Source organism: Stenella coeruleoalba, assembly GCF_951394435.1.
Source record: "Stenella coeruleoalba genome assembly, chromosome: 4".
Lineage (NCBI taxonomy): Eukaryota > Metazoa > Chordata > Mammalia > Artiodactyla > Delphinidae > Stenella > Stenella coeruleoalba.
The window spans coordinates 29,609,483-29,630,646 of NC_137149.1; the positions used below are offsets into that span (position 1 = coordinate 29,609,483).

The 21,164-nt window shown below is 40.6% G+C and overlaps 2 protein-coding genes across 4 annotated transcripts in view; both read left to right on the forward strand.

Moving 5' to 3' along the window:
- Window positions 1-21,164, forward strand: part of ELOVL6 (ELOVL fatty acid elongase 6) — a 165,612-nt gene that overhangs the window by 63,172 nt on the left and 81,276 nt on the right. The gene's annotated exons all lie outside the window — the stretch shown is intronic.
- Window positions 16,106-16,471, forward strand: LOC307185858 (small ribosomal subunit protein eS26-like; the record flags this gene model as incomplete). The annotated part of the gene is made up of 1 exon (XM_079920415.1): window positions 16,106-16,471. One exon carries the CDS (start codon window positions 16,106-16,108, stop codon window positions 16,451-16,453), a length of 348 nt encoding a protein of 115 aa, XP_079776541.1. The 3' UTR covers window positions 16,454-16,471.

Consider the following 21,164-nt stretch of genomic DNA (forward strand, 5'->3'; position numbering starts at 1 on the left):
GTCTTGGTCATTACATTGCTGCTTCCTTTTTATTTCCGTGGAGGGCCAAGTGCTCTACTCCATCCCATGGTGACAGTACAAGACAGAAGTTGGCAGCTGGTAAGAAATTCAGGCAGAGTTTGCGTCTGATGACAGAGATAGCCTAAAAAAATAACTGGAGAGAGAGGCAAATCAAATGTTAAACTTGACATTAAGAAATCAATATTGATGACACAACGCCTGGGACTTTTTACATTTCTTAACTTTTCTAAATAAAAGAGGAATCAGTATTTTTAATAGACAAAAGACTGTGCCTTGGTATTAAATCATGGTTGGAGAAAAAACTATTTCTGTTTCATTGCAAATGAAGTAAAGAATGCTGTTAGGTCAGTGGAGACAGCTAAGCCCTGTAAAGCTGCTTACTTTGCATTAAGAAACTACAAAGTAAGAAACAGCCCATTATTCCATCTCTAGAGTTATTTCAGGAATGGCCCTGGAAAGTTCGGTGGATCCCATTTTAAACAAAGATCTGTTAGTTTTGTTTAAATCTGTAAAATCATCCTTAAATTTTTCAAGTTTGTAATACTTTTCACTTCCTTTTTTACATGAAAGCATAAGATTTAAAAGTTTAATTTCCAAAACATCAAAAAGAAAACTGTCTTCTTTTAAGAAAGAGATTTACATGGAGGATAAAATGTGTCAACAGCTTATAAATCCTAAAGAAGCATTTATTACACTTTATTTCCTTTGTATGGAACCATTCACCCAACCATTCTTCTGGATTTTACATCAACAATTGAGTTCCATCATCAGTTAAACTTCATCCCACTGTCTAATAACTATCTATTAAATTATCCCACTCTCTCTTAAGGTTTAAAGCGTTCAAGAGAGATAGGTAGGTGGTAAATGCTGTCATTCTGTTTCAAAGGTAAATATTTTGTGTAAGAGATTAAGTAAGGTCTTAAATAAGGTCTCAGAAGTGACACCAGCCATCTACTTTGTACAGAATGGTATCATTTCCACAAATGTACCATAATTATAGTTTACTATTATTATTATTAAATATGAAAAGTCTTATGCATGACACCAGGAAATTTTCCTAACATAGATTCCATTTGTAATTTTCTTTGTATCTGTCAGTGTGCCCTGGCCGCCTAAAAGACACAAGCTCATGACATAAAAAAGTGACCAAGGGTGTATCAGAGAAGTTATTCATCAACTACTGTGTCCTCCCTGCTCTCTCACAGGCCAGTGTCTTTATTTATGGAGGGGTCACATAGGTTTGAGAGCCTGTTTTAAGAGATAAAAAACTGTCTTTGCCAATTTGAAAAAGCAAATTTTGGAAGAACCAAGTGTTCATTTTGAAATAAGGTTTCTAGGACAGTGCAGTGAGTGCTTCCCCCTCCTTCATCTAAAAATTTCTGAAATATTTTTAGCCATCTAACACACACACACACACACACACACACACACACACACACTATAGTGACCTAGTTGTCATAATCATCACTAATTCTAAGTTTGCTCTGTGTGTGGACCAGCCGCATCCCTGGGGAGCTTGCTAGAAATGCAACATCTCAGGCCCCACCCCAGACCCACTGAATCAAAACCTGCATTTTAACAAGATCTCCAGATGTTTCATAGGTTCAAACACATTCAAAATTTGAGAAGCTGGTGTCAGGAATCACTCACTGCCTGGAAGAAAGGCCAAACGTGGCACTATCTGTATTTTCACTGAATTAATTATTTTTCTGTGCTGGAGAGAATCCTGCTCTTTTCTAGACAAGGGAGATCCTGAACCAGGTGGTAGAGAGGAAAGCTTTAGGCAGGTAAAGGTTTTATAACCATAATAATGAGACAATAGCAGCTGTAAAATAATGCCAGGGAAATAACTGATGAGATTCCATTGTGACAGATGAGTTTTTTTCTCAGCAGTTTCCTCTTTGATGGTATCTTCAGTTAAAGATCTGCAAAGAGAAAGGTCCATAACCGGGAATGGGATGATGTAAGATGTGACCTTTCGGTAGTCTCTAAGGACAACTGTTTCTTATTATAACAATCCAAAGAGTATGAAGCTGTAAAAATATTTTTTGGGGGGTGTTGGAGTGCCAAGAACCAAATCAATAAGAGTGCACTATTCAGAATCGAATACTTCTCATGTGAATATTCATTTTACTGTAATCAGTTATTAGATGAACCTCCCTTTTACCCCTAGGATTTCTATACAGTTTAGAATTTAGAGATGTTCATATTTTCAGGTAATGACTTCTTATTGCTGACTGCTACAACTTCTCTAATAAGATCAATATTTATTTGCTGATTACTAAATGCATCCAGCACAAGCCATTAAGTTAATCTTCACAATACTCCTAGGCAGCTAAGGGCTCATTATTTCCTTTTTACTGATGAGGAAACTGAGAAACTAAGAGATTGAGTAATTTGCCAAAAACTGTACAGCTGCTAAGTGGCAGAAGCAAGTATTAAGTCCAGGATCTCTCATTCCAAAGTCTCTCCTCTTAATTATGACACTAGATTGCCTTCTAGACTTCTTTATGGCCCAAGAGCACTGGCTCTTAGGGACGGGAAAGCATTTCAAATCTCATTATTGCTCTAATTAGTAAAACCTTTTGGTAAATAATTACATATAAATCTTCTGACACACCCAAGCACCTGTCTTATCATTCACACCCAAATACTGGTCTCATTGGTGACTCATTACTATAATAATAGTATTAGAAGGCCTCAAAATCTCTTTCATGTGGAACTTATAAGAGGTACAGAAATTCAGCTAAGAATTTTAGTTTTATTTTAAAGATTTATTTTTAAATTATCAATATATATTATTACCAAATAATAAGATTAAAGTATAGGAATGGAAGGATCATACAGTGAATTAGTATCTAAAATCATTTAAATCATGTCAAGAATGTTTTAAGCATTCTGCTTTTTAAATTTTTTAAACATTTTTTAGCTTTTTAAAATACAAATTGGAGGACTTTTGAAAATACTTGCTTAACTTTCCTTATTGTTCAGAAATCATCAGTTTTAGAAATTGGCTATTGACGGGTGACGAGTAAGAGATTTCCTTTTGCCAGACAATATAGTGACATACATTAATATGGAAATTGCCAGTATGTTTGGATATTTATGGAGAATCATCAAAAAGAAATCTAGATCAATCTATATAAGCAAAGAACACAAAATTTATGAGTTTAATTTTTGCTGCCTCTATGTTTAAGTTTGGCAATTCAGGCAATGAGAATGTTGTATGAATTTGAATGCATGCATATTCAGGGTTATTTTGGAAGTGTATGGAATATAATGCAGAAAAGAAGAAACAGTTTCCACTCAGATTTTTACTTTTTAACTACACAATTGTTCACTCGCTTCATTATGTGCTTGGTTTAAAGAAAAAAGTAAGAATTCAACTAAGAATATGATTAGGAAGGTATTAAACTCTCTAAAATCTATAGGGAACACATTCATTTATCAATTTGGGGATGCTTGTAACATGTTTTTTCTGCTTATAACAGGTCTTTTCTAAGTGGAAATTTTTCTATGCAGGCAGGTAAATGTCTAGTCTTAGGAAGATACTTTAACAGGGAAATAGCAGAAGGTGCTCCAGATAGAACTCAAACCCATATCTGTTTTATTCCAGAATCTTTTTCTGTTTCTAGTAGTTGTCTTTTTCTATCTCATCTTTGTCCTGATTTGTGATCACAGACGTGGATAGACTGATTCACCTCTTTTCTAGAGCCAAATCAGAAGCCTTTACTATGGTAAACTGCTCAGCTTGGGAATGGTCTTGGTGACGTCTTTCTCATGAGTGTCTGAGTAGGTGGCTGCCGGCCAGGATTCCCTCTACCTGGATATCCTGTCCATTTGAGTTTCTCACCTTGCAGAGTGGGCGTAGGTAATGAGTAGCTGGGAAACGATCCTTTCTTGATCGGTTTTGTTTTCCCTCTTTGTTCCCTCTTTATGTGGGGGGATGGATTATTTCTCTACCTAGGTCTAAACAGAACTCTTTCCTTCTGAACCTGGTTTGCATTTACTCTATAAATACAAAACATGAAATCAGAGCGTGACATTTTTTGACCTTATCCACAGATTCAGGAGTACCATTAAAGAATAATTGAACTAATGAAGTAATTGGGAGACTTGTATTATATCTTGTGTATAAATAATATAATATAGAATAGGATAATGTAATATATATTTATAGAAAAAATGTGTTGTAAAGATAAATGGAAAACAGCACTGGAGCCTAGTTGGAACCACCCTGCACAGCTTTCTTCTGTCCCTTTCCTGTTCTTCTGTCTGCCTGGTCTGCTGCCCAATCACATCTTTCCCCTCCACCTTGACACCCTCCCCGCCACAACGCAACCAAATTCCTCCTGCAGCTGGCATGAACCCCAGCCTTCTAGGATGAGGATTTTAACACACTCCTGGGAGCTTGTGTTGAAAGTGACAGAGCAAGTTAGACCAAAAGGAGAGAGGCGGCTGCCTGATGACAAGATAAGAAAGGTTTCAACAATTGATGGGTTCTGGCTTCTAAAATTAGCTCTTTTGAAGTGCTGGAATTTCCATCTTTTACCGATGTATTTCTTGGCAGACGTCCTCTTTGTAGTGATTGCAGTTGTTCCATTTGGAATTAGTTCAGTTCTTCAAAGCAAGGAGAATCTGTTTAAAGACTTAGCTGCAAATTGTGTTTTTGTTGGCGATGGTCACTCCTGGGCAACAACCAAGTGGGGTGACACTAACTGCATCCATCCTGGCTCATTATATGTCATTAAGATCCTTTCTGCAGATTAGGAAGGGTGGAAGGTTGGAGAGAGCAGTGCCACAGCTGACTCCTGAGGAAGGACCTCTTAAGTCATCTGTACCCTAAGGGGCTCATCACCCCACTGATGGTTAATACTGTTCTCTTGGGGAAAAAAGGGTATTAATATAAAATGTTCATGTTCATCATCAAAAAATTGGAAATGGACTAAGTATGTATGATTTTAAAGCCAGTAAAATATTGTAGGTATATGCTGTAAGCACCGTGCCAAGTTTATTGATTTACGGTGGAAGATTGCCTTTCCAGTATCTGAAATATCCATAACTACTCCCTGTGGCTCTCCACTTCTTGTAAATAATCCATAGGGATTATGGATTGGGCTGGAATCAAAATGCAGGGAACTACCTCGTTTTGTGGGTTATTTCACCTGTAATAGAAACTGACATGCTGTGTATTACTATTAGTATCCAGCAGATCATGGAGAATGCCCCTATAGGACAGAGTAAGTATTTTTTTGCTTTGAAGTTGCTATGTCAGTCTCTTGACAGATTTATTTCAAGACCACTCTTCCTGTGCTATGAAAGTCATTTACCTTATGTTCCTGTTGTTGTTTTCTTGGTGGAAAACTAAATTTTCTAATACAGTGTTGTTCCAACTTTAACGTGCATCCAAATCGCCTCAGGAATCCTGATCAAAGTGAACCTTTTTCAGGAAGCCAGTCTGTAGAAATGTAGATTCTTAATCTTAGATGGCGCTGGGGATGCTGGTTGTCACTACCAGCATCCAGCAAAGCTCTTAGTCAGCCTACGAAATGGCTGAGATTTCTTGGGATGGGTTATTTCTAGACAACCTAGCCCCTTTCTTCTGAACTTGGTTTGAATTTACTCGATAAATGCAAAATATGAAATCAGAGCGTTAAATTTTTTGACCTTATCCACAGATTCAGGACTGCCATTAAAGAATAATTGAACTAATGAAGTAATTAGTAATTAATATAATATACTGCATAATGTATTCTATTTATAGAAAATATTTTACTGTAAAGATAAATGAAAAACAGCACTGGAGTCTAGTTTGCATGTAAATCTCACTTCTATTTATTTGAGCTGACATTGATGAGATATGCCATGTCTAGCAATGTCAAATGAGGTTGTTAGTTTTGTTTTTTAATGATGTATCCTCATCAGATCCTGGGATTAGGAGTTTGATATTCCTCACACAATACTATGGTCCAGCCTAAAATAACTATTGACTTGCTAGGTACATAGTACAGAGATAGGTTATTAATTAGCTTTTAACTGGTAGATTTAAGGGTCTAGGAACTTGACAAAGGGATAAGCCATTCTGTGTAGGAGGAGGGGAATGTGTATGAAGGAGAATCAGCAAGTCATAATATTGATAATATTTTTTAGAAGATTTAGCATTGGTATAATTAATAACCTTTTCAAAAGATAAAACCGCAATTTAAAGATGAGTTATATTGAAGAATTCGTATGCTGTAGTATTGGTGATAACTGGAAAAAGTGGGTACACAACCAAAAAGCTCCCAGTCAAGTGATATGTAAAGGAATTAGGGACTTCCCTGGCGGTCCGGTGGTTAAGACTTTGCCTTCCAGTGTAGCGGGTGCAGGTTTGATCCCTACTCGGGGAGCTAAGATCCCACATGCCTTGTGGCCAAAAAACCAAACATAAAACAGAAGCAACATTGTAATAAATTCAATAAAGACTTTAAAAATGGTCCACATCAAAAAAAAAAAAATCTTCAAACAAAAATAGCAAAGGAATTAACTAGAAGTCAGTAATTATGTCTTTTACCTGTTCATTATGAGTGAGAAAAATGCTGATCTACGTGAAGGAGGAAGGACCAGTTTGATTATAAAGAGAGCAAGTGTTCATTCTTATTGTTGGAGATTTGAACTCCCTGGTTATTAACTCATTTAACTATATGTCCAAAAATTCCTTAGGCAGACCAAATGAGTAGACTGATTACATCAAATGACAGTAATTCCACAGTTTAGACAGGCATAGATGGGAATGTAAGCAATGTTCATAAATTCTAGTTAGAATGGGAGCAAGATTAACCCTGTTAAATCCTGTTTAACAGGTCAGGCAGATTCCTATAACCCAAGACATTACTAACAGTTAGTGAAGGCAGGATGTCCAGGATGAAGTTCTTGGACTGCAAAGGTCCCAGAAATGAATGACGTTTCTGCAGCTGGAGACGGGCCAGCAGTCAGACATCAGACCACCCACTCATGTGTCTTATGCATTTTCAAGTTCCAGTTCTCGAGGGAAATGGAATGTCAATCACGGCTGCCACATTTGTGGGAAAATTACAGTGGTCCCACCTCATCTGCAGGGGAGAGGTTCCAAGACTCCAAGTAGATGCCTGAAAATGCACAAAGTACCAAACCCTATATATACTATGTTTTTTCTTAGACACACATACCTATGATAGAGTTTAATTTCTACATTAGGCACACTAAGAGAGTTACAAGAAAGACTAATAATGAAATAGAACAGTTATAACAATATACTGTAACAGAAGTTATGTGAATGTGGTCTCTCTCTCACAAACATCTTAATGTACCGTGCTCACCCTTGTGGTGATGTGAGACGATAAAATACCTGCTTGATGAGATGGAGTGAAGTGAATGATATAGGCATTGTGAGGTAGCCCTGGGCTACTACAGTGTTGACCTTCTGTCAGTAGGTCAGGAGGAGGAGTGTCTGCCCCGGGTGACCCTGGACCCTGGAGCCATGACCTTGATGTTGGATGTCAGGGGCGAATCAAGTGGATGCTGGGGATTCAGAGCAGGGTGGACCAGGATGGCACTGAAATGCCGTCACACGAACCAGAATGGTGCACACAACCTAAAACTTCTGAATTGTCTAGTTCTGGAATTTTCTACATAATATTTTTGTGAAAAACCATATTTTGACCACAGTTAACTGAAACCGTGTAATGTGAAACCGCAGATAAGGGGAGACTTCTGTATTCTCACAGTGTGCGTGACAGAGGACTTTGTTAAAAAGAAAAAACAAAAAAACACAGACATTTTTACCAGGAGTATAAAATAAGGAATGCAGTTAATACTCTTAAAACATACACGTGGGCATCAGAAGCATTTTGATTTTTGAAGTCTAGTTCCAATGCTGTTAAACACAGGCCTGGGAAATAGTAAGAAGAGGGTAACTCAACAGTGAAGCATGTGACAAGTTCCAGCACCATCTGCTACAATTTACTTTGGTCTTCTGAGCTCCAAGCCCATTTCCTCATCTGTAAACTGATATGGTAACATCAATATGATAAGGTGGGAGCACATTTCACTCAGTGATAAGTTTTTTTAAAAAAAATACAAGCATGCAAGAAATTTGCAGGAAGTAGTTAAACTAACAGTCTAAACTATTTGCATACAACAACTTACCCTTTCTCTGGGGATGAAATACTTCCCAGGTAAGTGAGCTCTGTAATACTATGTCACAACCCACTGAGAAGTGCATTCCCGACTTGCCATAGCAGAAATAGTAATTCCGGGGATATGATAACTTATTTTGTGATTTAAAAGTTTTTTAAAATAAAGCTGTCAGTATGGGAATGATAATACCTCTTTATAGAATTCAAGCAGGAAGTATCCTTTTGAACCTGAGAAATTATTTCTATTTCTATTAGAGAGAAGAGATACTCGTTCCAGAATCAGTCATTTTGTGATATCTGTATGACCAAAGAGGCATCCCACCGATGAGGAGAGAGGAAAGTGCTTCTCTAATCTTATCAAGTTTCCATTTTGGTTGTCTGCCAACTCCACTGGACTATGGAACACAAAGGGCATTGGCATTTGACAAAAGCTGGAAAGAGACCATAGTACCACCAGTAATAAGTGGACAGACACGGGCGGGTGACAATCGTGGCTTACAGGGCACTTTCCCAGCGTTGCCACTGTTGCTGGTAGTTGAACCCCTGTAAAAAATGTGGGCCAATTTGCGGGCATGTTGCTAGTTCAGAAGTGGACAAAAGGAAGACGATCAGACAGCGCAAGGCCAGCTTATGGAAATGCTGGGAAGTGTAACTACTACAGCCGGACTATGCTATCTAAATATATGCTAGTCATTCTGTTTCAATGTGTAGTCTCCCACACCAGCTGAATCTCTCATATTTGTAAAGATTTTTGCCTGAAATTCCAAAGCATCACAAGGTTCTTTTAGACCAATAAAACCTGAGTTAATACTATACTAGTAGAATTCAAATACTTCTGTAAGGATCGGAGTGGTTCTCCAGGTAAGGGCCAGTCCCCTCCACGTGGGTCCTTATCAGTCATCTGTAGCTTCTTCGGATCTTCCACTCCCTCCACCGCCCTCCTTCTGATCATCTGATAGACTCTCTTCTGAGTAGGTGGTCCCAGGGACACGCTGTTTCTGTTGTATTCTTCAGGTGCCTTGTGAGTATCCTTCATATGTGCTGGGGCTGAATATCAGAGTTACCTGGGCAGCTTTTTCAAAATACCGATGTCCCTTACGCCAGACAAATCAGATTCTCTAGGAGGCGGTTCTCAAATACTGTGTTTTTTAAAGCTCTCTAGGTGATTCTAATAGGCCCCCAGGGCTTAGAACCATGCAGCTTTCAAGAATTAAAAATGAGGGAATTCCCTGGCGGTCCAGTGGTTAAGACTCCGCACTCCCAACACAAGGTACACAGGTTCAATCCCTGGTCAGGGAACTAAAAGATCCCGCGTGCCCCGCGGTGCAGCCAAATAAAACAAAATTATTTAAAAAAATGGTTTTTGAAGTAAGAATTAAAAATGAGAACTGTCGGTCATTCATTCATGCCTCATGGTGAATCAGTTCCCATGGACTGAGTTTTTTCAGAACCAAGAGGTATGAGAATGAGCGAATGAGAAATTTCAAGAGCGGTGGTGAGCTGTAAAAAAAGCAAACATCTTAACAGTCTGTAAATTTTGGGATAACAGAACTTATTTAAGTCAATATTTTGTTCAGTCTAAATTGTAAGCTCTTCAACTGGTTGAAAACCACTTGCAGAAAGAGAGCCTAAGGCTTTGCCTTCTTCTTGGGGCCAAGAGCAGGATATTGCTGTTATACACTCTCTATAAGTTTTTGTTAAATGTCCCTTTACCTGCTAGTTGTTAAGCTCATAATAAAAGAGGTTACCTAAGAAACATGAGAAAAACAAGTCACTCTGGAAGAGTTTACTGTGGTATTTTTTTGGTCGTCCAAGAGGTGATCTTTGTGCACAGTATTATTCGTGGTTTTTTAAACCTTAGGTACTTCTTGAAGACTTTAAGATATTCATTAAAAATATTACCCTTGGTTGCAATTAACAAGTAGTCACTGAAGGTACTTGGGCAATATGAGCATGCTCGGTATCATTCAGACATTGCTAAGACTTTGAGTATCTGTTGATAACCTTAAGAATTCACACACACAAAAATATTGTCTCTTGGTTGCAAGTAAAAGGTGCTCAGAATTGAAGGCAAAAGATGATCGAAAAAAACTTAAAAAGAACTAGACCCTCAGAGTCAACATTTGTTCTCTTTAGCAGAGTAAGTGGTGGAGATTGGTTGGGAGTTGATACTTGAGTGCACAAAAACTTAGAAGTAGGGAATGGGAAGCAGCTGATCATTGTAACTGCAGAAAGTACAGTACAGGCTTCCTCTGGCTTTATCTTCCTGTGGAAAGGAAAAGGGGGCGGGGCGGGGGAAACCCAACTTCTCCACCTTTCTGTGAAATGCAAAATCAAGTTTAGGGCTTATAGAAACATGCTAGCCCTATCCCCAAAGTGGCATGGGGAATTAAGGACGTGGGGAAAGCACTCACTGAGTGAAAGAGCGAGTGAGTCAGCTCCATCTGTGGCCGCCAGGGACTAGGGGAGTCACGGATAATTACCACATGCTAGGAGTATAGGGATACCAAGCAAATGGGGGTGTCGGAAACATCCTGAACCAACCCCCAAGGGTGCTTAACATGACGGGGCCGGTTATGTAAGGTATTCTGTCACAGAAGGGAAGGGACAGGACAAAGCCCTATCAAACACTTAGGTATGACAGAACAGTTTGTAACCAATTGGTAACTCCTGAGATTCTTTGCTATGAAAATTCAGCCACAGTAGAGATTGTTGCAGTTATGTTAGAGACTGTTACCTGCCGAATGACAGGTTTAGCCGAAGGTGACTAGGGAAGGGGGCCAGACTTAAAGAAGCTGAAAAAAATCTTAAACAAACAAAGTTCATTTCCACTTAAAAATCCTAAGTTAAAACACTCCGTTAATAGAAAGAGTTGGGTCAACTGTATAGCCATTCTCTTCTTTGCTTCCAAATCACTTCCAAAAAGAGACAAAAGAGTAGACATATAAAAGGTCCAGATGCATCAGTGCAAAAGGAAAAATTTTATGTGCATCGTTGTTTTCTAAAAACGTATCTGTGAGCCGCACCGTCCCGCCCCCCACCCCCCCAAAAATCATGTTTAACAGGCAAAAAATACTTTGGAAAGAAGACAGATTTAAATAAGGGAAAATGTTACCCAAGGTCACCATGATTATCTATAGGTGTCTGCCCATCTCTGAAAAGTAAAATATTGACAGCCCAGAGCCCCAAGGGAATAAAAATGTATATTCAGTTCTCATTCAAATGAAAATGCATTAGGCTCAGGTCCAGAGAACAGTCTTGAATTTGATTTTTTTTTTTAAGCTTCCTAAATTTAACGAGCTGAAATTCTTGAAACCAGGCTTTCATAAAAACAAAAAGGTTTTTTCATTTTGTTGTTTATTTTCTTAATTTAAAAAATACACACTGTGCCTCCCTGGTGGCGCAGTGGTTGAGCGTCCGCCTGCCGATGCAGGGTACACGGGTTCGTGCCCCGGTCCGTGAAGATCCCACATGCCGCGGAGCAGCTGGGCCTGTGAGCCATGGCCGCTGAGCCTGCGCGTCCGGAGCCTGTGCGCCACAACGGGAGAGGCCACAACAGTGAGAGGCCCGCGTAACGCAAAAAAAAAAAAAAAAACCCACACAAAAAGAAGTCCCATAATCTCACTTTTTTCCCTTAAAATTTACAAGTTAAGGTTTCCCTACCCTCTCACCTTGAGAGATAATGCTTTTTTCTAGAATACTAGAGATATGTATCTATATCAGTATCTATAATTAATGATTTAACTTGATGCAAACCTTCATTAAAAAGATGGAAACTTGCATCCTTGGTTTAGATAATCTATTGATATTATTCTGTTTTTAGCTTTATCTGCTTAATCTGTGATAGTTTCTGGATTACAAGGCAGCTGTTTAAGTGTAGTTGATTGAAGACAGATGGTTGGGATCAGGTGCCTCGAGGCAGTGTAAAGGACTGAAGAGTAGTGTAGGACTCCCTCCTTATCTCAAACCTTCCCCCCCCCTGCCTGGTCCTACCCACGCAATGACCGTTTCTCAGCCGCTTACACGAGCTAAACTCCAGTTTTCAGACTTTCCAGTATGCATTTCCTTCTCCCTGGAACGTCCTTCCATTCTTCTCAAAGGCCAGCTCTTCCTCATTTTTATGATCCCAACTGATGTACCAGCTCTACTGAGATATTCTCATTCTCCATCTAGAAGAGCTTCCCGCCCCCAAACATTGTCTCTCCCAGTATTCTGTTGTTTTCTTTCAATTCACACCATAGTGGGTTATTTTTGTTTATCTGTGGATTAGCATCCGTCTCTCCCCAATTCAACAGAACAAACTCTGTGAGGCTCGTGGTGGTGCCCATCTTTTTCAGTACTGTGCACCCAGCACTTCACATAGGGGCTGGTAGATAATAGGTGTCCAATAAGTATTTGTGGAATTAATGAGCTGTATATATCATTGACACAAATCCACAAACATGTAACTAGCTTGCTTTGCAACCATGTGGCTGTAAAGAAAGAGAAGGCTGCTCTTTGATTGCTTTTTATTAGTCATGTTTTACCAAGTTGAAAGTTACTAGTAAATTTCTGGTAGTGGCTTTGTCAGTAGTAAATTACAGAGCATGCTGTGTTACTAAAATGGGTTACCACTCTTGAGAAACCCAAGCAACAAGGGATAAGAATCTCTCCGTGCATTTCTATAATGACTTGGCAGAAGCTGTGGGATGGAGGAAAGAATTGGACTCGCTCTAATCATAGGTCTGCTATTTTTTAGTCATTTATTAGTAACTTCTTTTCTTAAGAGCCTTGAAGAGCCTCCATTTTCTTACCTGTAAAAGGCAATCGTTTTGTCTCATAGGAACAAAGTAGATGATACGTGACATACAGTTAAAACCTGCCATAATATATAAATGAATCTGCATGGTCTTGTTATTTTGAAATTAATGAAATGGGGAACACATGCAGCTGGCTGCCTGGGAATTCCAGGCATCTGTGAGCCCATTGCCAACAGTTGTTTCCACAAATTTGTTATTGTCTCAGAGTGGGTTGCCCAGGAATCTATGTCATGTTAGTTAAAGTGTTTTGTGAATTGCAAAGTGCCAAATAAATTTATGGTGTCATTACTATTATTATTATTATATGGTTAAAAATAGATCCTATTAATAAATAAGAGAAATCTATTCATAGTGACTATCAGCTTTTGCCTTTTAAATTTAGATAGACTTACTAGAGTCATACGCTTAACTGACATGGATATAAGAAGATCTCCAGTAACGTCAAAATATCTTCTAAAACCTTGGAAGATGCTAATGCTTCGTAGCATAACCGAGCAGGACCCTATGGGGCCTTCCTGGGACAGATCCTGCCCTGATACCCTCTGCTTCGGCTCCTCTCTGAAGTGCCTAGATAATAGTATCTGATACACACTTCCTGAGTTGTTTTGCAGACGCTAAAACCACCACCAAGTGAAAGGAATTAACTACTTGATGACCGTGAGCACGTAGCCCCTAAACCTACTGGCGCCTAAGGATTGATGTTGTTAACCCTTGTGACACCGCCCTGTTACCTCACCAGCAACCAATCAGAGAACTGCAAGAGCAGCTGATCGCTTAACCTGGGACCCGCCTCCCTCACCTTGCCTTTAAAAGGGCTTTGCTGAAACCCACGGGGAGCTCAGGCTTTTCGATCGCTGGCTTCCCTGGGCTCCTCGTCTGGCACCGTACCGTAAACGCTGCACTTTCCTTCACGACAACCCAGGGCCAGTACATTGTTTTTACTGCAGACAAGCAAGTGGACCCGAGTTTGGTTCAGTAACAATAGTGGAAGTGTCCTCCTCACCAGGTAGTAGAAGGTGAGTTTGTTTGCTCCATTTCGGATTGACTTGGCCCTCTGCTTTCCAACTTCCCCCCAAAGAAATTAGTCACGATGGTGAACTTCTTAAGAGGAAGTGGCTATAAAGTGCAAAATCAGTAAAAGCAACCAGCCAGTAAACCAGGTTTATACTCGGCCAAGGTAGATTTAATCCAGGCTCAGAGTCAAGGAATCACTGAATTCTAGTGCTGGAAGGAACTAAAATTTACTTATATTAACCCCAAAGTTCTCTTGATTTCCAGTCTTCTAAGGAAAAAAAAAGATTAGTTTTATTATATTTCTTGACTATATTTAAAGCCAGACCATAAAATTTCCAAAGGTACTATTTTCCCTGCCAAACTTTGACCTGTGTGCTTTTTACCGCGGGGCCCTTGGCCTTCCAGCCAAGAAGGAAGAAAGGGTGTAATTCTGCATTTATGTGAGTTCCACAGCTCTTTAAATGACAATCCCGGAAGACTGGATGTTTCTCTGATAAGGTGTTCTTTTCAGACCTCTGTTTCTTCTCCCTTCCCAACTTTTCTTTACCATCCCCTCCCAGCTTATCTCTGTGCTCTCTATTAGGGTATAGGTAGGCAGGGTGTGGTCGTTATTTAGCTGCTAATTTTGTTAATTTAGCCTCAAATGGCAGTTTTACAAATGAACTAACATTTGAGAAACTGAAACACAAAGGTGATAAGAAACTCAGAAAAGTACAGTTTACCTTTAGTCAGCTAGTCAGAGGATAAAAGAATGCTATTCAGAGAGTAGAGTTTGGTGTGGTTATTGGGTGAAGCTGGTGTAATTAGAGGTAGCTGGCAGATCCTGCAGAATTAGTTACTCTGGGTAAATAAGGAAATATTCACAGGACCTCCCTGGTGGTCCAGTGTTTAATACCCTGTGCTTCCACTGCAAGGGTCACAGGTTTGATCCCTGGTCTCCCTGGTGTCCAAGGTCGGGGAACTAAGATCCCGCGTGCCAAGCTGCAAACTGATGCGTAAGACTGCATCTCCAGTCTTTCATTCAGTTTGAGGAAGTAATGATTGCTCTTAATTTAAGTGAGTGTATCTGTCAGTCAGTGGCATACGTAATCAGTCCTAGCTTTGTTTATGGCAGGACAAACTTTCCTTATTACTGCTTATGAAGCCACATAACTGAGATTGGGCCTTGAACCCACCGTCTTTTCATTGAGATCACACACCTGATCTCAAGACTTAATGAAGCTTAGGTTCTTTATGTCTCCTTGTGGAAAGAACTCAGCGAGAGACAGAGTGATAGGTAAGAAGTGTTTATTTAGAGAGATACACATTCCAGAATGGCCCTGGGAGAAACACATTTCACAGACAGAGTGTGGGCCATCTCAGAAGGTGAGAGGCCTCGAACTATGGGCTGGTTAATTTGATGGCTAATGAATGGGAGGATTATTCCAACCATTTTAGGGAAGAGGTGGAGATTTCCAGGAATTGGGCCACTGCCCACTTTTTGACATTTTATGGTCAAACTTGGAGCTGTCATGGTGCCTGTGGGTGTGTCCTTTAGCACGCTAATGTATTATGAGTGTATAGTGAGGTTCAAGGTCTACTGGAAGTTGAATCTTGGACATAATCGGTTCTAACCAGTTTATGTCGTATCCTCAGTGGCTATGTCGTTCTTTTAAAGGTTGTGCCCGGCTTCCTTCCTCCCTATTTCACTTGCACATTCCTAATGTCTTCAATAAGGCACTCAGTATAAAGCAAACATTTTATTAAAGACAAACCTATTGTTGTGGGAATTCTACCCAGAGCTATCAGCACAGCCTTTAACTTTACAATCGATTGAACTTATATATGAAACTCAAGGTATTATAGCTATGTGTCTATCCCTAATGCAGGATTCCTAGCTCCAGAGGAAACATCTGAGGGCATTCGTGACCTGTCAAAAAGTGAAATGGGAATTTGAGATACTTATATAGAAAATTGAGACCAAAATAACACTTGGAATTTCAAATATCTAGAATCCTATGAGACAATATGTTGAGCTAAATTTTCTGAATGGGTACATCTCAGTCTGTGAACGTGCAGTCTCCGTGATCACTGCTTTAAGAAACCCACTATAGCCTCTTTCGCCTCGCTTCCAAGATGACCGAGAAAAGAAGGAATAATGGTCGTGTCAAAAAGGGCCGCGGCCACGTGCAGCCTGTTCGCTGTACTAACTGTGCCCGATGCGTGCCCAAGGATAAGACCATTAAGAAGTCCGTCATTCGTAACATCCTAGAGGCCGCGGCCGTCAGGGACATTTCCGAAGCGAGTGTTTTTGACGCCTATGTGCTTCCCAAGCTGTATGTGAAACTGCATTATTGCGTCAGTTGTGCCATTCACAGCAAGGTAGCCAGGAATCGTTCTCGGGAAGCCCCGAAGGACCGAACACCTCCACCCCGATTTAGACCTGCCGGTGCTGCCCCACGACCTCCACCAAAGCCCATGTAAGGAGCTAAGTCCTTAAAGACTAAAATACTGTTCCCTGGAAAGACAATAACGTGGAAATTATACTTTAAACAAAAAAAACCCACTATAAATATCTTTCATATGAACCCAGATTTAATCATACGTATTGTCATTAATCAATATATATTGATTAATATCCTAGCCCCATATCCAAGTTTAGAAGAAAAATTCATTTTTCAACTAGGCTTACTGAGTTACATCTAATTGAAGTTCTTCCTGTGGTATTAATGAAGGTAGAGGTTAATTCTTTGAAAACCTCACTCCAAATTATGGTCAGCTTTCTCTCTTCCTGGTTCCTTTGATAATTCTAAACAGATCTAATATGTTGACCTCTTGCTCGTCTTTGAGGATCTTCTCGAAAGATTAAATTGTCTCTGGTGCCTGGTGGGGATCAGACCTGTGCTGAGGATAGGAGGATTACTTTAGGGTTCTTCCAGGTGACCTTGACTGAGGTGAATTACAAGAAGAGGAGGGAGAGGAAGGGAAGGGTCAGGAAGAGAAGAGAGTGCTCTGCTGCGGTCCCTCCACTGGTTGGCTTCTTTTCCAATAAAGCCTTTATCTGCTGCTGAGTTTATCCATTTTTAACTTTTTAATTTTTAGTGCCTTCCCTTATTCCCTGGGCTACTACCCTGCTACCCTAAACTGTGCTTATACTGAGGTTCATTACATGTGTTTCCGACTCCTCAGATTTGCTAATTCGGTTACAATTTTTGGCCTCCATGATGTTGACCTTGGCTTTGGAGTGAGGCCAGTTTGATCCCAGAACACCACTGCTTACTAGTCATGCAACCTTGGGCAAGTTAGTTGTTTCACCTGGCTGAGCTTCCTCACCTGTCGGTAGGGGTGGTGCACACACCTAGTGTATCTGGTGTGAATATTGAAGGAGAGATCTGCGTCAAGTTTTTCGCACAGTGCCTGAAGAGTCCTAAGTAACCTGGACTCTGGTCAAGTTCAAACATCTCATTTGTTTGGCATCCTCAGATTATTTTCAGTGACTTCCTTGATAACCTTAAGGTGATTATCTCATTTTCACCCAGTTGTATATCCACATAATAAAGGAGTGTCCTGGGTTCTATTTTCCTGGTCTATGCATGAGTACAAAAAAAAAAGGGAAGACCTTACATGTTTAGCCTGGAATTCAAGGCCCTGCTCAGTTCTGTCCCCAAACTTCCTCTACTGCCTTATTTCCCACATCACTGTTACCGAACGCAGGGTTGTGTGCCCGATGCACGGTAAGGCCAAACGAACCCAAACGTTGCAGTTTGGAAAAGAGAAAGGTTTGTTGCAGGGCCAAGCAAGGAGAACAGGTGGCTTGTGCTCAAAATTCTGAATTCCCTGATGTTTTGGGGAGAAGAGTTTTTACAGGCAAAATTTGAGGGGTGGGATGCAGGGTATGTGACTTTCTAATAATTGGCTGATGGCGAGGTAATGGGGGTGGGCTAGCCGTCTTGTGCTCGGCCTGAAGTTACTGTCTTCCACCTGAGGTGAGGCCTTCGTTCCTGCAGAAGAACTCAAAGATATTGTTACGTATATCCCTTGAGGTAGAACCAGTATCCTGCTTTAATTGTTGCACTGTAGTTTCTTCATTGTTCCTCCTTTTTTCTGCATTCCGTATTTCCCTGACCGGTAGCCATTTGCTCTGCCCTTTGGAACTTAGGGAAGGCCTAGGAGGCTGAAGCCTTTATCCTGCAAATAAGAAATGGGGGACCTGGAAAGGCTTTTGTGCCCCAGGAGGGCCCCATGGGGTCCTGCTTGGTTTCATCGTCACTTTCACATGTCGAACACATTTACCAAACTGGAATAATTCTCACTCTCCGGATAAACTCTAGCCCATGTTTCACACTGTTCCTTCATTCTGGAAAGTCACATTCCTAGGCTCCCCTGTTCCCTATCCTGCCGTGGTGTTAAGTCCTACCAGAAGCCATGTTCTCTTACAGCCTTGTTATCCCTCCATCAGCACAATTCTTAGCACAGTTCTTTTTATGACTTGATTATGACTGACCGTGTTCTTTCATGTGTGATAGTCACTACTAGTTAGTAGACTCTGAGAGCAGGAAGGGGTGTAATGCTTCTATTCCCCACTGTGCTTAAAATGGGGTTTGCAATTGGTAGATCTCAGCGATGGAGTCCTGAAGGAAGGAATATATTGTGGGGATCAGAAGCAGATACCAATTGTGCAGTCAAATATATTCTAATTGTTTCAAATATTTTATTTTCATATATTTCTATTCAATCTATAAGAGGCCTTCCCTGCCCACCATAGCTGATGGAGTCCTGTCACTCCTGGCCCCCTTGCTGTGCTTTAATTTTGCACCTGAAAACATATCGCTATGACTGTAGATACGCTATAGAGCCTCCAGTTAGCTTCTGTCTGCCTCTGGAATGTAGGCTTCATGAGCTCAAGGCCTTCATCTTTTTTGACACTTAGAATCTTTAGCAAGAACTCAGTATTTCTTGAACAAGTGAATGGATAACTGAAATAATCATAGGCTTTACTCTGCTAAAGTATGGATAGTATCAGTTCTAAGTTTCTAAAAGTATAAAAACAGGCTTCCTAATAACTTGTTTTGGAGGTTTAGACGTTAAGTTTTCGGAGTAATTCTAAGAAATGGAAGCCCTTCCAGGAATGCTGTTTAGAGGCGTTCAACGTGTCCTGAGTGTGACACACCATCGTAGGCTATCATGCAATACAGCCTCTAACAAAAATAGGCTGTCTTGAACCCCTGGTAGTAGAACTACTTGCTTTTATACCAAGAAGGTTGGGAAAAGCACCAAAATCTGTATGTGATATGTGCTGAGAAGTTCATGCTGTGAGACCTAAAGTTCTTAGGAGGTTACCTAAAGTGAAAAAACATGTCAGCAGGGCCTGTGGTGGGTCCATGTGTGCTAAATGGGTCTGTGACAGGATCAAGCTCACTTTCCTTAATGAAAATCCTGGTCAAAGTGTGAAAGGTACAAGCGCAGAGTCAGAAAGCTTAAAAAAAAAAAAAAAAAGCTTTTATGAGTAATAAAAAAAAACCTTAAAAGACTTGTTCTATTTTTAAAAAAAAGAAAGTAACTATGCTAAATAACTATAAGAGGAGGTTTCAAAAGTGTAGTCAGAGCCCAGAAACAATTTAATTTGGTGAGTTTAACTCTTTCTTATCTTAATTTTCTTCTTTCAATACCAAGAGTATATTGGGAAATAACTGCTTCTCTTCAGCATAGGACTTTGCTCCCCAGGCAGACGTTGGAGCTAAGTCAATGGTTAAACAAAATAACAGGTCAGAGGCTGAGGAGGTGATGCTGCCACACCTTTTCTTCCCGTCCCCGCTTTCATCTCAGACTCCTGTGATTCTCTAAGCCCCATCTTCCTAAAGCATCTCACCCCACCTCCTTTCCTTGCTGTTTGCCCAAGTGCGATATCACCCAGTGCTTTGCATACAAATTCAATTCCTGTTCACATCTGAAAGAGTGTAACATTTGTAAGGAAATGGACACGCCTTTGCTCTGCTTTCAAAGTAGGATGAGGCTGTCCTTGAGGTTTGAGGTTTATCTGTACAGCACCTGGCACCCAGGGGACCTCAGTAAATATTTGAAGAAATGAATGAACCATGTACAGGGGAGGCAGCCCAAAGGCCACTTCAGGTCACAATGGAACACTCTTTATCAGCACTTATCTGACTTGATTGCCTGGTGACACTCGACCCTCTCTTTGCTTTGACCTTTTTTCCATGACACTCCTTGGTTTTCCTCTTACCTTTTGGTTGTCTCTTCTTATTCTTTCCTGCTTGTTTTTCACCTCCCCCTTAAGTGGTGATACCTCCCTCCCAGTTAGGTTCTACTCTGATCCTCAGAATATTCCCCCTGGATGACCTCATCCAGGTTCCTGACTTCAGCCATCACCATGCAAATGTGGATGACTTCCCAGCCCAACATTTCTAAGTCCCACGCCCTATGTGTCTCTTTCTTTCTCTTTTTTAAAAAATTTATTTATTTATTTATTGTTGGTTGTGTTGGGTCTTTGTTGCTGCGCCTTTGTTGCTGCACGCGGGCTTTCTCTAGTTGCGGGGGCTATTCTTCGTTGTGGTGCACGGGCCTCTCATTGTGGTGGCTTCTCTTGTTGCAGAGCACGGGCTCTAGGCACACAGGCTTCAGTAGTTGTGGCTCGTGGGCTCAGTAGTTGTGGCTCACGGGCTCCAGAGCTCAGGCTCAGTAGTTGTGGTGCACAGGCTCAGTTGCTCCGTGGCATGTGGGATCTTCCCGGACCAGGGCTCGAACCCGTGTCCCCTGCACTGACAGATGGATTCTCAACGACTGCACCACCAGGGAAGCCCCTATGTGTCTCTTTCAATCTCTACCAGTAAGTCACACATTCTCATTAACTATTAACTAAATACTAGAATACCACTTCTTTACTCCCCACCCACAAAGCTAACACCAGCTACCGGGTCAGACAAACCAGAAACCTTAGAACCACCACCTACTCTCCCTTTTGCCTTTCTCCCCACATTAAATTAGTTGCTAAGACCTGTCTGTTCTACCTTCTCTGCTGAATTCATTTCAATTCACGTAGGGAATGATTACTCTGATGGGCTACCATCTTCCAAATAGCGTTCGCCTATCCATCTTCACCAGTCCTGGCTTCTCCTCATGACGAGAATTGCAGTTACCTGGCATCTCTGCCCATCAGCTTACATTCCCCCAGGTGTCC